The sequence below is a fragment of the Heptranchias perlo genome, chromosome 5 (genome assembly GCF_035084215.1).
Source record: "Heptranchias perlo isolate sHepPer1 chromosome 5, sHepPer1.hap1, whole genome shotgun sequence".
Taxonomy (NCBI): Eukaryota; Metazoa; Chordata; class Chondrichthyes; order Hexanchiformes; family Hexanchidae; genus Heptranchias; species Heptranchias perlo.
The window spans coordinates 81,541,509-81,559,283 of record NC_090329.1 but is presented as its reverse complement, the minus strand read 5'-3'; the positions used below and the strand labels follow the sequence as shown (position 1 = coordinate 81,559,283).

At 40.3% G+C, this 17,775-nt stretch overlaps 1 protein-coding gene across 1 annotated transcript in view; it reads right to left on the bottom strand.

The window, feature by feature from the left end:
* kpna5 (karyopherin alpha 5 (importin alpha 6)) overlaps positions 1-17,775 on the bottom strand; it is a 36,238-nt gene that overhangs the window by 4,062 nt on the left and 14,401 nt on the right. Inside the window, exons 7-13 of the mRNA XM_067984726.1 lie at positions 16,135-16,223; positions 10,070-10,169; positions 9,538-9,701; positions 8,100-8,178; positions 5,647-5,772; positions 3,133-3,260; positions 1,616-1,794 (exon numbers count right to left, since the gene is read on the bottom strand). Coding sequence (XP_067840827.1) covers positions 1,616-1,794; positions 3,133-3,260; positions 5,647-5,772; positions 8,100-8,178; positions 9,538-9,701; positions 10,070-10,169; positions 16,135-16,223 — 865 coding nt within the window. The remainder of the gene's footprint in view (positions 1-1,615; positions 1,795-3,132; positions 3,261-5,646; positions 5,773-8,099; positions 8,179-9,537; positions 9,702-10,069; positions 10,170-16,134; positions 16,224-17,775) is intronic.

Genomic DNA, 17,775 nt, shown 5'->3' with positions numbered 1-17,775 from the left:
GAAGTTACAAAGTTCCCAATGTTATACATAAGTAGCACTACCTACCATTACTTCACAAAGTAACCTACAGTATGTGAATAAAATGCTGTGCACAATGCATTTGTGCAGAGACGTCATCTGATTACCTTGCCTGAGGAAAATTTGTCTAATCAATTATTCCAAAAGGAACAGTTCAATGCTTCCCTTATTGGGGATGGTAGAGAGCAAGTGCAGAGGTGAATATGAACCAGTACATGAACATGGCAGAAGAATTTAATTTGTTTTTTTAAAACTTTCTTTTTTCCTCGGGTACAGAGGCCAGGTCACTACAATGGGTAATTTTCATGTTGTGAACTGTTCAAAATACTGACCACCGGGAAATACCTGCATTACAAAATATTTATTTGGGAAGGTACCACTTCTGCAGTGTGGTTTTCTGATTTTAATTTTTGTTATAAGAGCAGAGAGTTGGGATGGAGGGGTCATTTTCGGAGTGGCGATCTGTGGCTAGTGGGGTGCCGCAGGGATCGGTGCTGGGGCCTCAACTATTTACAATATTTATCAATGACTTGGATGAAGGAACAGAGTTAAAAGCTCTGTATATCATCGGTAACCAGAGGACACAGATTTAAGGTGATCGGCAAAAGAGCCAGAGGCGACATGAGGAAACATTTTTTACGCAGCAAGCTGTAATGATCTGAAATGTGTTGCCTGAAAGGGTGGTGAAAGTAGATTCAATAGTAACTTTCAAAAGAAAATTGGATAAATACTTGAAAGGAAAAAATTTACTGGGCTACGGGGAAAGAGAAGGGGAATGGAACTAAATGGATAGCTCTTTCAAAGAGCCGGCACAGGCACGATGGGCTGAATGGCTTCTTCCTGTGCTGTACCTATTATTATTATAACATCTCAGTGATAGAAATAGAGACACATCACTTCTGTATATACTTTTCCACCGTGACAACACCTTCACATTAGTTCATTCCTTAAGTTACAGAATAAAATGAAAAATTGGTTATATTAACATTATATACTTCCAGCAGGTCTGGGGCTGTTCATTTATGTTTTCAGGTCACACTCTGATGCAGAAACATTATTACAGTAATAAAACTACTTGTGACATTTGGGTAACTTCATTACTATATTAACCCTAACATACAAAAACAGTTGAAACAATTTTAGATAAAAACATTTAATTGTTTACTTCTGCTTCCCCTTTCTCTCCATCATCCATCTAGCCCCCATTTTTATTTTAACAACTTTAATTTTCTACTGAATCTAATCTAATCATTTTCTTCAAAAAATCTTCAAAGTCCTTTCCTTCTCCATTTTCTTAACCCTACTGACTTACTACGCTTTTTGCTGGTAAGAGGAACTTCCAAAAGTCTGAGATTGCCTGAAAATCAGATTCAAACTGGTTTAATATGACTAATTCAACGATTGATATTCAAAAACACGTCACGCCAGGAAGGGGTGCTGCCACAAGTAAATTTGTTTGTGGCTCCAATGCCCAATGGGAAACAGAAGTTTTAACTCCTTCATTACCAACTGAGGATTGTTTAATTTCAGTGGGGCAAATAAGAGTTATACCCTCTTCTAGATATACTATTTGCTCTAATATTAGGAGTTTTCTCACCATAGGCTTCTTCAATAAGGGCACAGTATGGATTGATACCAGTTCCATTCTGTTTGGCCTCTTGCTCTCCTAATCGTAGGATGTTTTCTAGTCCATTCAAAGCAACTTGGACTATTTTGGAGTCCATGACTGTAAGTAAGTCACACAAAGGCTTGATACAGCCCAATTCTACTAAGTACCTTCAAAGGAAAACAAAGGTGCCATTAACGTCAATTTTTTTTTTAAAAAGGGTCCAAATTTACATTTTAGTAGACAAGTAAACATTTGTAAAAGACAATTAACCACCCATGATGAGCAGTTGCGCACTTCTGTTTTGCTAATGATTTGAAGTATAGGGTTGAAAACTTGAATAGTAAAGATTGCACCATTCACAGTACTTCATTTATAGATTTTTGTTAAGAGAACACAGACAGACAACTGGTTAACTGACATTAGACCTAAAGTAGTGTGAAGTGTTTTTTCCCAAAAGACACTTTCTAGAGGCATAGAGTATAAAAGCAAGGAAGTCATGATGAACCTTTATAAATCACTGGTTCGGCCACAACTGGAATATTGCGTCCAATTCTGGGCACCGCACTTTATGAAGGATATGTGAATGCCTTAGAGAAGATGCAGAAAAGATTTACTAGAATGGTTCCAGAGATGAGGGATTGCAGTTATGTGGACAGACTGGAGAAGCTGGGGTTGTTCTCCCTAGGGCAGAGAAAGTTGAGAGGAGATTTGATAGAAGTGTTCAAAAACATAAAGGCTTTAGATTAAAGTAAATCAAGAGAAACTGTACCCATTGGTGGAAGGGTCGAGAACCAGGAGGACAGATTTAAAGTGATTGGCAAAAGAACCAAAGGCGACATGAGGAAAAACTTTTTTACGCAGGGAGTAGTTATGATCTGGAACGTGCTAAATGAATGGGTGGTGGAAGCAGATTCAATCGTGGCTTTCAAAAAGGAATTGGATAAATACTCGAAGGGAAAAAATTTGCGGGGCTACGGGGCAAGAGCGGGGGAATGGGACTAACTGGATTGCTCTCAAAGAGCTGGCGCGGGCTCAATGGGCCAAATGGCCTCTTTCTGTGCTGTAACCATTCTATGACTCTAGAATTGTATCCTAAGAAAATTAGCAAATCGGAATGGCTTTGTAAGTGGGCATTTCATTTGACTTGTGGAATTGTCTATCAGAGCTGATTTGAAGCTGGCGGCACAGAAGCATTTCCTATAGATTAAATGCCTAGAAATACTGACTATACAGTAACTTGCTAAAATAAATGCTTGCATTGTGCAAAACTTTATTAAAAAAATAGCATATCAAAGAACCAGAGATCAATTACTGATTTCCAAGCATTGTAAAAACAAGTGTTTATAAATCGAAAACAAAACAGATGTTCAAGTAACACCATTTCCAATAATGTTATAAGCATCTCTCCAATTTGAGTTTTTATGCTAAACCTAAAAACTCAAGATAAGTGGGTGGGGTGGAACAAGTCACACACATTGAGTATCCCATTCATTGGTTATAATTACCTGATCTGTTCCGGAGTACCTCCAGAAGTTGCATTTGTGATAGCCCATGCAGCCTCCTTCCTAGTTCGGAATTCAGCCTTTTGGAGAACATCAATCAGCACTGGGAAAATATTTGCATCTATTACAGCCTATTAAGTATAAAACAGAGAATGAATATCAAATCAAGTAGTCTGAGCATATTACGCAAAAATTACATTAAAAGTAGTGGGCAATGGCTATTCAAAACAAAATTTGAACCGAGGGTTTCATCTTTCCTTCTCAAAAAAATTGATCTATGCAGTTGCTATTGTATTTCATTTTTGCAACTAGGGGCTTCGAGAAGGGTGAATGCACTGAACATTTCCAGTGGAAGTTAAATATAAATGTCCCGCACAACTACTGTTTACTAGTCTGACAGATTCCGCCAAAATTCCTCCAAACCAGAACTTGCACACCATATACCATTCCCTAATTGATGGGGAGGCTGGGCAAAAAGTTTTTGCTTCTACTTGACTAGCCACCAGGAGGTGCAACAGACTAGTATCCTTATATTTTCTATCCTTTTGGTATGACAGTATCCACCCCCTAAGAGATGCAAAGTTAAAAAAATTATAGTTTTCATAAAATAAAGTTGCAGTAGTGGTTTCAATTTTAGACTCTTATCTTAGATCCTAGTTTTGTCATACGTCTGCTTTTATATTCTTGCATTCAGTACCATTAGCAGCCATCTTTTAAATGGGGCCATAGGATGATACAACTGTTGTACAGTGCAATTTTAAAGACATGACCGGCTGACTGCATTAGTTGAGGGCTTGGGTTGGATCTCTTAAAAGAAAAAATCTGACTCAAATATGGAGAACACAGATTAAGCATTTCCTGGAAACCTCCCTTATGGAATTTACTCTGAATAGGTGTTAATCCGCCTGACTCTAAAGTGTAGATAAAATGCATAATCTTGATTTCCTTTATCCTGGGACTCCCTTTCACTTGTGGATTTCGATCGGTTCCCAACAGGTGCAAGTTAAAAGGAGAGGATTGTAGTGTACTGGAACATAGGAACAGGAGTAGGGCATTCAACCCCTTGAGCTTGATCTGCCATTCATTCAGTTAGATCATGGCTGATCTGTATCTCAACTCCATTCACCTGCCGTTGCTCCGTATCTTGTTACCCTTACCCAACAAAAATTTATTGATCGGTCTTGAAAATTTCAACTGGCCCAGCATCCACAGCCTTTTGGGGGAGTGAGTTCCAGATTTCCACAACCTTTTACATGAAAAGGTGCTTCCTGATTTCACTCCTAAATGGCCGAGCTTTAATTTTAAAATTATGCCCTCTTGTTTGGATTCCCCCACCAGAGGAAATAATTTCTGTGTATTTACTCTATTGAGCCCCTTTATCATTTTAAACACCTCAACTAGATCACTTCTCAACCTTCTAAATTTGAGGGAACAGAAGCCAAGTTTATACAAGCTGTCCTCATTAATTTAATCCTTTGAGCCCTGGTATCATTCTGATGAATCTGTGATGTACTCCTTCCAACGTCAATATATCTTTTCTGATATTCAGAACCCAAAACTGAACGCAGTACTCCAGATGGGGTCTGATCAAGGCTCTTACGAATGAAGCATCACTTCCTCACTTTTGGATTTCAACCTCCTTGAGATAAAAGCCTACATTCCATTAGCCTTTTTGATTTTTTTTGTACCTGTGCACTATGTTTTATTGATTTGTGTAACGTGGGCACCTAAATTGTTTTGTTTCTCCACAGATCCTAGTCTGTCACCATTAAGAAAATATTCCAAATTGTCTTTCTCAGACACAAAGTGGATGTCCTCACACTTCCCCACATTGAACTCCATTTGCCAGTTTTTCCCCACTTAGTCTATGTCCTTTTGCAAATTTCTGCTCCCATCCACACAACTTACTGTGCCTCCTAGCTTAGTGCCATCCACAAACATGGACATAGAACTCTCTATTCCTTCATCCAAGTCACTAATATATATATGGAGAGAAGCTGAGGCCCCAGTACAGATCCATGGGGAACAACCCGTCACATCCCAGTCAGAGAACAAACCCTTTGTCCCTACTCTGTCTCCTACCTCCCAGCCAATTAAAGTTGTTCTTTCACAGTATAATGACATTTACAAACAAATGAAAATGAAGGACAGGAAAAGACCAGCTGGTCCATCAAGCCTGCCGCACACAGTTGTGATGTCTTAAGCACCATGATTCAGAACACCTCTTCACCACCACCACCACCACCACCACCACCTCCTCCCCCCCCCGCCCCACCAGCTGTGTAATCTCCTGGGCGCGACAAAAAAAAAAATTAAACCCACGGCCAATTTAGGGAGAAAAAAATCTGGAAAATTCCTTAAGTCAAAGATCATAATAGATTACCATACACAAGTAGACCACAATATACACCCATATTCAAATATCATTCCATTTTTATTCAGGGAAGCTAAAAAAGCTCTAAAAACAGATAAATTTTGCATTACTTTTGGGAATATAGCAACGTGCAAGTGCATCACCTGGATTTGCGCTCTATTTCCTGCAGTAATGTTGGAAACTGTCCAACAAGCTTCCTTCCGTATAGATTCTTTAGGGCTGCTCAACAAATGGAGGAGGCAGGGCAATGCAGAGCAGTTCAAAATCACCTAAATGAAATAAAGTCAAAATGGATTGACATTTCTACTTAGTAATTTCAAAATGGGAAAGTCTGCACAAATAAATTTCCAAACTCAAATAAAACAGCTATCCAAAGCACGCAAATAAAAATATTTTAAACGCAAGATACACCAGTTCAAACTAGATACATTATAGAGAAAAAGGAATAGACACCAGGACCAGTAAAGTGGTCTCCACACATTTAGCTTACACTACAGAACTTATGCTTTTTTTTCCAGTCGTAAATTAAAATTTTAGACTGCATTATTGCAGCAGCATTTAAATATTTTGATTCTGCCGCAAAATAGACTATAAACCTTTCAATACAACTCCCCCCATCCCCTGTTAAATGAATAACTAGCAGGAAAAAATATATTCCATTAATGCCTTTAAAACAGAACCAAAAGGCAGCAAGATCCCTGTTCTTGTGAAGGATTGCATGCCATTATATTAATTGCTCTACTCATCTACCAGATGATTGGAGATATCACTGATTCCATTGGAGTTGCACTTTCTTTAAAAAAATAACATGCTTTACTGATGTCTACTTGTTACAGATTCCTGTGCCAAAATGGTTCCTAAATTTGATCAGTATCCATTTGTGAAACTGATATTTTATCATAACTATTATTTCCTAATCCTCTATGATTCCACAGAATCCCAACCCTTGGAGCAATACTCTAACTTTTAAGTGTTACAGATTACCTGGCCATTTGTTCATTTTGCTGTTTGTAGAACCATAATAGATGCAAATTGGCTGCTGCATTTGCTTTCATAACAGTGACTGCACCTCAAATGTACTCCACTGGTTATAAACTACACTGGGACTTGCCGAAGGCATGGCAAGGTGCTATATATATGCACACATTCTTTGTGCCTCCAGACTTGACTTTTCCAATGCCTTTTTCACCGGCCTCATGAGTTCCACCATCCATTAACTTCAACTCATTCAGAACACTGACGCCCACACCCCATCCCAAAATCCAAGCATCAACTTCAAAATCCTCATCTATAAATGCCTTCACGGTCTCATTTTTGCTTACCTCTACAACCATCTCCACTCCTGAATTCCAGCTAGCACTTTCTGCTCTTCCAACTCTAGCATGTGTGTTCCCTCCCCTCTCCACTTTACTATACATGTTGGATCTGACTCAGCTTGCCCCCATACTTGAACTCTCATTAAACCCTGCCAATCTTGCTACCATCACTCCCCACCTTCAACAGCCCAATTAATATCCATTTCTCCAACAGCACCATTGCCCAATCTCCCTAATTTTCCTCCTGCTCAGATCTGATCCCCAACTGTGAATTACTGTATCCTCTACGTGGATTTGTATAAGCATGGTGTTGGTGTCATGCCGGTCATGCTACATCTGGGGTGACATGTACCTTCTCCTGCCCCTGATAGCTACAGAATTTAATGCTGTTCAAAGAGAATGATACAGGTCACTACAGGCTGTAAAACACAGACAGAGGGAAGGAAAAAAATAGAATCCCATCCTCTCAGAATTTGCCATTTGCTCACTTCAATGTAAAAACAACTTACATTTATATAGAACCTCTTCATGTCTCAATCATCCCAAAGCACCTCTCATGCAATAAATTACTTTGAAGTGCAGTTATTTGAGTAGAGAAATGAGGCAGCCATTTTGCACACTAAGACTCCACAAAGAGCAATGAGATGAATGACCACTTAATCTATTTGGATGGTGTTGGTTGAGAAAAAAATATTGACCAGGACACCGTCAAAAGTGCATACTCATGAGATCTTTAACGTTCCCCTAAAACAGAACAGGCAAATAGATGGTTTAACATCTCAAATGAAGCAAACGACAACTGAACCCCCTCAATACTAAATTAAAATACCAGCCTAGATTATGTGCTTAGGTCCTGGATGGAGCTTGAACCCATGACATTTTGACTTGGGTCAGAATGCTATCAACTGAGTCAAAATGACACTTTATAACCTAGTCCAAAATTAATTATTGAATAATAAAAATGCCATGTGTGGAAATTTTGGGGCAGGGCAAAGAGGGGACAGTTAATTTATACAGACAAAAAGTATTGTAGATTACTTCAAGATATTTAGCTCAGTTGATTTCTAGACTAAAGTGCAAAAAAGCCATATGTAGTCATAGAAAGCATCGAGTTTCAGCACTAGATTCACTTATGGTAATTCTTGGACAAACAGAAATTGCAGCGTTGTGCTGGAAGAAGAGATGGAAACAATAACATTCCCACAAATATATTGTTACAGCGGAGGGCCGAATTTGAAAAATGTGATTAAATACTATAGTGTACATGAATCTGCTCCTACCTGGGTCTGGATGTCATCTCCAGTGACTATGTTTCCTACAGCTCTCAGTGCAGGTGATACAACCTTATAATCATTATGCCTATTAAGAAATGCAGGACATATTAGCGTAACACTCATCGCTAAGTTTGAAAGCAAAATATCTACAAGTTGTTAAAGAATACTTTTGTTCAGCAAGAGTAGACATACAAAATAGATTTGACTTTATTAAAAACTTCAAGCCTTTTATTTAAGGCAATAAACATTATCTGTGCCAAATCAGATCCACCTCATATCTGAAACAATATAAGACAGGCAAAGGGCCAGATTTTTCTGAGTGGCGCCAGCCGTTCGTTAAACTTGCACTTGCCCATAGATTTTCCATGGGCTTTTGGACGGCAAATTCCTGTCGTTGGGAGCTCAATACAATGTGGCGCCCTCTATAGGGCACTGGAATCGTGCAAAAATAGTCTGATCACATGGGACAATCAACAGAAAAGGGAAGACACGCCCACCAATTCAACCAGGAGTCTTAGAGGTGAGTAGAGTCTTCAAATGACCTCAAATACAGAAAGTTAGTTTAAATGTAAATAAACTTTTAAAATATTTTTATAAACAGTGGGCTGCTGAGTGGAAAAGGCATTTTCCTCCCTTTTTAAAAAGTCTTCATACAGGCCTCTTTAAGCACTTCCAAGATTCTTGATGTCACATAAATGTGAAAAAAATCTGATACTCGGCTCTCAGGCTTTTTGTACAAGTTTCTGATAGTTCAAAAGCTCCCGCCGGCTGAATCCTGGCTTAATTAAATATGCGCGAACTTTAAATGGCAGCAAGACAGGCTCCTCGCGTCAGTTCAGAAAAGCCGAAACTTTTTCTGGCAAGTTCAGTGCAGGAATGTCACACTGTTCAATTCATTTGAATGGGAGAGCCAAACGGCAGATGCCATTTTTGCACAGCTTACAGAGGGGCGATGCATCTCGGACAGCAACTTCCCGATTTGTGTTTAACTGCGCGTGTGCTCGCCAGAAGTTGCTGACCGATCTGCACATAAATAATGCTGAGCGCTGTTAGCCTCACCATTATTCTCACAGCAAAATCCGGCCCAACATTAATTGTACAAAATGAACAGTAATGTATTTTGGAATTCTGTGCACAGATTACTTACTAAGTAGTATTGCTTCCTACTACAGGAACCTGTCAACACACGATCAGGGTCACTGGTGTACAGTGACTAAGTCAAATTCAATTCTTAAATTGTATGGGATTCTAAGATTTTACACTAGGTGGGGGGATAAAATCACATTCCACAAATCTGTCCATCTTTCTGTGAAAACCATAAATCAATGGTCTTATGATTTAAATAAAAATACTTTTGAGACAGGAAAAGAACTGCTTTAAAGGTTATGGCAACACTAGTTTAGCTAACTTGTTAAAAGCCAAGAAAGAAAATTCAGATGCTTACATCAAAAGCTCCACTAATCGCCTACAAACTCCAGAATCAATAACGATTTGTATTTTCTCATTGGGTCCATCAGAAAGATAAGAAAGGGCCCAGCAGGCATCAGCCAAGACATCAGGATCACTGCTAAATAATAGTCTTGACAATACATTCAAACAGGGCGACACCTAGAACAAGACAATACAAATGGTAGTAAGATTCATATTAAGTCATTGCACAATAGGTTTTACATAGGTCTCAAGATATTTGGAATGGTATAGAACACAGTTCTCAAGACAGACAGAGATTACTTTGGCCAATTTTGGATGATGTGGGTCCCACTTCCACAACAGACGATGGGATCCTGAAGGCACAAACATGTAATTACTTGAACTTAAAAAGTTAAATGGGATACAGTATGCAGAAATAAAGGAAAATTTAAAATAAAAAGTTTCACTTCTTAGTTTAGCACTGACTTCAACACTGAAAATTTTATTAAGCAGGTGTAATGTTTCTTTTTTTAAAAAAAATTGACGAACAATGGCTTAAACTATACCTTTTCAAAATCTGGGGGTGGATTCTTTCCCCTGCATAAGTTGGACAAAGCCCACACAGCATTTCTTGTTGTAGTAAGTCGGTTGGACTTAGTTAATAACCTGGAGTTTAAAAAAAGTTAGTCTATATTAAAAAGAAAAAGCCTTCTGAAAAATCAAAATAATTTTGTCATCTTAATTATGGAGTTGCAGTTATAACATTTATCAACTTAAGAAAATTGATTTACTCAAAATGGCTTGGATGACGATGGTTCTGGTAATGCCTCTAATATGTTTCATTTTGCATAACAATAAAATGCTACATTAATTACTGCAATAACAGGTTTAGGAGAAGCAATCTAACATTCTTCATTTGTTCAGCCTCTGCACAGAAAGCTGTACAGAAACTATGGTGAGGTCTGAGCTCGCACAGCCTCAAGCCAGCTTGGAGCACAACAGCACCAAAGTGTCTTTAGCGCTAAGTTATCAAATCAAAACAATAATATATTTATATAAAGCATGGAAACAGCTCCAGCAGCACAAGATAAACCCTCTAAGTTGACAAGAAGTGTGCACTGTACAGGTAGAGTGAGCCTTAATTTTCTTTGCCAGCACCCTATCCTAACCATAGTGCAACAATACCATGTGTTCCATTACCTAATTTGTTAATCTGTGGGCTAATGGATTTACCTGATATATTTTTTCCCAAAACAAGCCACCACATAGATAAATTATAAACAGGGAGTGATGGTTGTAGAGCATAAGATAAACATGGGTAGAAAAGGCATTTAACTCATCTTGGTTTTCACCACTATTACACTATCTGGAAATCCGTTGATCACTAAAGAACTTCCTACCATCAGTTCTAAATTTTCTGGTTTGAACCTGTGCCCCCTTGTCAGAAGGAGGTGGAAGAAAGAAAGAATTTTAATGCAGAACTTCCCCTCAGATTAAATGAGTTGGGTGCAGTGCAGGACATTTTACATGGTCTGTGGAAGGAAATGGCTTTTCTCATTCCATGCTCACACTGGCATAAAAAGCTAATGCCCTGTACACATCTATTAAAATTAATGGCTCGCAAAATGCTTCTTCATTTCTATTCCCTTCCCCCTAAAGGAGCAGAGCCTGACCCAAGTCTGACCATTGGTAATTGAAATTTGTGGCAGATGAGGAGTCATGCCCCTAGCCATGTCACATCTACACAGGTCCCCCAATCCACTTGGCAGCTTAAGTACCACTGTTTTTTTTTAAAAAGTCCGTGCGGGACACTCATCTGATGTTCTGCTTTTTGTCTCAAACTCGTGTACATATGATGAACGAGGCCACTGTTTTAGGTCTAGATATTGATGTGTGCCTGGTTCCACATCAAATCTAAACACTTAAACCATAGCAGGCAAAGGGACGTCTGGTAAGTGGGAGGCTTTCAAAAGTGTGTTAACCAGGGTTCAGGGTAAGCACATTCCTTATAAAGCGAAGGGCAAGGCTGGTAGAAGTAGGGAACCTTGGATGACTCGGGAGATTGAGGCACTAGTCAAAAAGAAGAAGGAGGCATATGACATGCATAGACAGCTGGGATCAAGTGGATCCCTTGAAGAGTATAGAGATTGCCGGAGTAGAGTTAAGAGAGAAATCAGGAGGGCAAAAAGGGGATATGAGATTGCTTTGGCAGATCAGGCAAAGGTGAATCCAAAGAGCTTCTACAAATACATAAAGGGCAAAAGGGTAACTAGGGAGAGAGTAGGGCCTCTTAAGGATCAACAAGGTCATCTATGTGCGGAACCATAAGAGATGGGTGAGATCCTGAATGAATATTTCAGATCGGTATTTACGGTTGAGAAAGGCATGGATGTTAGGGAACTTGGGGAAATAAATAGTGATGTCTTGAGGAGTGTACATATTACAGAGAGGGAGGTGCTGGAAGTCTTAACGCGCATCAAGGTAGATAAATCTGATGAAATGTATCCCAGGACGTTATGGGAGGTTAGGGAGGAAATTGCGGGTCCCCTAGCAGAGATATTTGAATCATCCACCGCTACAGGTGAGGTGCCTGAAGATTGGAGGGTAGCAAATGTTGTGCCTTTGTTTAAGAAGGGCGGCAGGGAAAAGCTTGGGAACTACAGACCAGTGAGCCTGACATCTGTAGTGGGTAAGTTGTTAGAGGGTATTCTGAGGGACAGGATCTACAGGCATTTGGAGAGGCAGGGACTAATTAGGAACAGTCAGCATGGTTTTGTGAGAGGAAAATCATGTCTCACGAATTTGATTGAGTTTTTTGAAGGGGTAACCAAGAAGATAGATGAGGGCTGTGCAGTAGACGTGGTCTACATGGACTTCAGCAAAGCATTTGACAAGGTACCGCAAGGTAGGTTGTTACATAAGGTTAAATCTCATGGGATCCAAGGTGAGGTAGCCAATTGGATACAAAATTGGCTTGACGACAGAAGACAGAGGGTGGTTGTAGAGGGTTGTTTTTCAAACTGGATGCCTGTGTCCAGCGGTGTGCCTCAGGGATCGGTGCTGGGTCCGCTGTTATTTGTTATTTATATTAATGATTTGGATGAGAATTTAGGAGGCATGGTTAGTAAGTTTGCAGATGACACCAAGATTGGTGGCATTGTGGACAGTGAAGAAGGTTATCTAGGATTGCAACGGGATCTTGATAAATTGGGCCAGTGGGCCGATGAATGGCAGATGGAGTTTAATTTAGATAAATGTGAGGTGCTGCATTTTGGTAGATCGAATCGGGCCAGGACCTACTCCGTTAATGGTAGGGCGTTGGGGAGAGTTATAGAACAAAGAGATCTGGGAGTACAGATTCATAGCTCCTTGAAAGTGGAGTCACAGGTGGATAGGGTGGTGAAGAAGGCATTCAGCATGCTTGGTTTCATTGGTCAGAACATTGAATGCAGGAGTTGGGATGTCTTGTTGAAGTTGTACAGGGCATTGGTGAGGCCACACTTGGAGTACTGTGTACAGTTCTGGTCACCCTATTATAGAAAGGATATTATTAAACTAGAAAGAGTGCAGAAAAGATTTACGAGGATGCTACCAGGACTTGATGGTTTGACTTACAGGGAGAGGTTAGACAGACTGGGACTTTTTTCCCTGGAGAGTAGGAGGTTAAGGGGAGATCTTATAGAAGTCTATAAAATAATGAGGGGCATAGATAAGGTCGATAGTCAAAATCTTTTCCCAAAGGTAGGGGAGTCTATAACGAGGGGGCACAGATTTAAGGTGAGAGGGGAGAGATACAAAAGGGTCCAGAGGGGCAATTTTTTCACTCAAAGGGTGGTGAGTGTCTGGAACGAGCTGCCAGAGGCAGTAGTAGAGGCGGGTACAATTTTGTCTTTTAAAAAGCATTTGGACAGTTACATGGGTAAGATGGGTATCGAGGGATATGGGCCAAGTGCAGGCAATTGGGACTAGCTTAGTGGTATAAACTGGGCGACATGGACATGTTGGGCCGAAGGGCCTGTTTCCATGTTGTAACTTCTATAAGATTGCTCTGTTGACATTTTGTCAGAGGCTTAAGAACTGAAGAAAAGGAAGCCACTTGATCAATTGTGTCTGAGCTCACTCTCCTCACATCAGGTACTCTGAGCCCACTTCCCCATGCCTTATAACTCCTCCCGCAAAACATTAATCTAATTTCATTTTAAATGTGGTGATTTACTCCGTTTCTAACTTGAATTTCTGTGTATGTCTAGGTGCCCTGTGGACACCCATGAAAAGCATCAGGCAAAACAGGTCACATGGAAAGTGAAGACCTCGGTATTGTGCTCCAAAAATGCGTCTAAACTCCAGCCTTTGAAGGACATCATCCATCCTTACAGTTTAAGTAACCGTTGCTGAATTAAGGGCAGATGTGTGTTGTGGACTCCTGCCCATCTAGAACTACATTCAGGCTACTTACATTTAAAGGATTCCTTCAGTCACAGAAAGGAACTTTCATCCCATTAGTCTGTACTGAGTGGTGCTAACCCATAGCAGCTCCCAGTGCTGCAGAAATTAATGGCTGTAGATAAGTGTTCCGTTTCTAATTTCAGTTACTGCTCGAGAACAAAGCAGCAACTTTTTGCACAAAAATTATTTTTAAGAAGCCATACACCCAGTTTCCTTTAGTTAGCTAAAATAAGAGCATACATTACACACATGCACATATATACACGTACAGACCCAAAAGCCACAGTACTAAGCTAGAAAAATCAGATTGTACCTAGACAATTCTATGGAATCAACAAAGAGCAATTCAAAAAAATATTCCAACGTGTTAAAAATTTAGCCTAATACTGGTTAGCTGTCTGTTGCCAAGTAGATAACCATACTCAAAATGTTACATTTCAAAAGTGCTCGAATACAGTGGCCTGGTGGCTATGGTAGTAGATTAACAACCCAGGAGGTTGGTGAGTTCAAATCCTACCATGTGAAACTGAATTCAATAAATCTGGTAATTTGTGGGCTAGCACCAGAAAAATAACCATGAAAGCTTCTGTATCATCAAAAAAACTCAACAGGTTCAACAACATCCTTCAGGAAAGGAAGTTTGCCTCTACTCAGTCTGACCTACATGTGACTCCAATTCCACACTATGTGGTTGACTTTTAATACCCTATGAAGCAGCCTAGCAAGTCACCCAGTTGTAAACAATCGCTACTAAGGTCAATAAGAAGAAAATCAGACTGGCCCATCAGGTACAACCTAGGCACTGCATCAGGATAAGCCTAAAACAATCTCAGCCAAGTCAACACTGCATAGTTCCCATCAACATCTGGGGGCTAAGGAACAGCCTGACATAGATACCATTGAATGAGACTACTAGCCAACACTCCAGTCTCCTTCCATAACCATCATAGGTCCTATCCAACCAGCAGTGATATAGTCAAGTGGGAATTCAGCACCATGTCCCGACTAGAACTAGGGGGCATAATCTTAGAATAAGGGGCTGCTCTTTCAAAACTGAGATGAAGAGAAACTTCTTCAGTCAGAGGATAGTAGGTCTGTGGAATTTGCTGCCCCAGGAAGCTGTGGAAGCTACATCATTAGATAAATTTAAAACAGAAATAGACAGTTTCCTAGAAGTAAAGGGAATTAGGGGTTACGGGGAGCGGGCAGGAAATTGGACATGAATTTAGATTTGAGGTTAGGATCAGATCAGCCATTATCTTATTGAACGGCCGAGCAGGCTCGAGGGGCCGATTGGCCTACTCCTGCTCCTATTTCTTATGTTCTTAATGGCCTTAGGAGTGCTTACATGGGCTCCAGACCCCATGAAGTTTCGTTATTTTAGGTCAAACAAGGTAAACAAAACCTCCTCAATCACCACGTACCACCCCCGTACCCACAACTGACAAATCTGTACTCCTGCAAGTTGAACATTACTTGGAGGAATCTGAGGGAAACAAGGGCACAGAATATACTCGGTGGGAGAACTTCATGTCCCGACTATTTTGGAGGTCACCACTGGCCAATCATATCAATACCATGGCTACTAGAACAGGGCAGAACACTCTGCAACGAGTGGCTCATTTCCTGACCCCACAAAGACATCTACAAGGCTAAAGTCAGAAATGTGATGAACTACTCAACCTTTTTGACAGGTGCAACTGTAACACAAGAAGCTCACCACCATCCAGGTCAGAGCTGTTTGCTTGATCAGTGCCCCTGCCATTAGACTCAATATCCGCCCACTCTATCGCTAGTGCTCTGTGGATGCAGTGTGTACCATCTACAGGATGTTCTGCAGCAATTCAAGGTTACATCAACAGCACCTCTCTCCCCTGCAACCTCTACCACCAAAAAGGACAAAAACAGCAATATTCTGAGACCATCACTTCCAAGTTCCCTCTCCTCACACAACATCCTGAATTGGAAATTTATTACCATTCCTGTTGGTCACTAGGTCGAAACCCTGGAATCATTGTAGGAACACATTTGCCATTAGGAATGCAGTGGCTCAAGAGCAAGGCTCACCACCACCGTCACAGGTCAACTAACGATGGGCAATAAATGCAGCCTTGCCAGCACTGCCCAAGAACAAAATAACACTTGTGTACTTTTTTTTGTTGTTGGTCAGCTGCCATAAACTTACTGTAAGAGAGGCGGAAGAATTCCACAGTTTAATACGAAATCTCTGCATTCAGCATTGTCACCTGCAATGTTGCCCAGTGCCCAGACTGCCTAGAAGACAATACAAATCAAAATTAAGCCTGAGGATTGGGAGCAATTTAGAATTCAACAAAAAAGGACCAAGAGATTGGTTAAGAGGGGGGGAAAAAAAAAGTATGAGAGTAAATTTGCAAGGAACATAAAAGTGGACTGTAAAAGCTTCTACAAGTATGTAAAAAGAAAAAGATTATGAAGACAAATGTAGGTCCCTTAAAGTCAGAAACGGGAGAATTTATAATGGGGAACAAGGAAATGGCAGAGCAATTAAACAAATACTTTGGTTCTGTCTTCACGGAAGAGGACACAAGTAACTTCCCAGAAATGCTAAGGAACCAAGGGACTAGTGAGAAGGAGGAATTAAAGGAAATTAGTGTTAGTAAAAAAAAAGTGCTGGAGAAATTAATGGGACTGAAAGCCAATAAATCCCCAGGACCTGATAATCTGCATCCCAGAGTACTAAAAGAGGTAGCCATGGAAATAGCGGATACATTAGCTGTCATCTTCCAAAATTCTTTAGATTACGGAACAGTTCCTGCAGATTGGAGGGTGGCAAATGTAACCCCACTATTTAAAAAAGGAGGCAGAGAAAACAGGGAACTACAGACCGGTTAGCCTAACATCAGTGGTAGGGAAAATGCTAGAGTCTATTATAAAGGATGTGATATCAGGACACTTAGAAAATATCAATGGCATTAGACAAAGTCAACATGGATTTATGAAAGGGAAATGTTTGACAAACCTACTGGAGTTTTTTTTTGAGGATGTAACTGGTAGAATAGATAAGGGAGAACCAGTGGATGTGGTTTATGTGGATTTTTCAGAAGGCCTTTGATAAAGTCCCATGTAAGAGGTTAGTGTGTAAAATTAAACCACATGGGATTGGGGGTAATATACTAGCATGGATTCAAAATTGGTTAACAGACAGGAAACATAGTAGGAATAAATGGGTCTTTTTCAGGGTGGCAGGCAGTGACAGTGGGGTATTGCAGGGATCAGTGCTTGGGCCCCAGCTATTCACAATATATATCAATGACATGGATGAGGGAACCAAATGTAATATTTCCAAGTTTGCTGATGATACAAAACTAGGTGGGGTCGTGAGTTGTGAGGAGGATGCAAAGAGGCTTCAAGGCAATTTAGACAAGTTGAGTGAGTGGGCAAATACATGGCAGATGCAGTATAATGTGGATGAATGTGAAGTTATCCACTTCGGAAGGAAAAACAGAAAGGCAGAGTATTATTTAAATGGTGATAGATTGGGGAATATTGATGTACAAAGAGACCTGGGTGTCCTTATACACCAGTCACTGAAAGCAAACGTGCAGGTGCAACAAGCAGTTAGGAAGGCAAATAGTATGTTGGCCTTCATTGCAGGATGATGTGAGTATAGGAGCAAGGCAATCTTACTGCAGTTATACAGGGCCTTGGTGAGACGACACCTGGAGTATTGTGTGCAGTTTTGGTCTCCTTATCTAAGAAAGGATATACTTGCCATAGAGGGAGTGCAGCGAATGTTCACCAGGCTGATTCCTGGGATGGCAGGACTGTCATATGAGGAGAGACT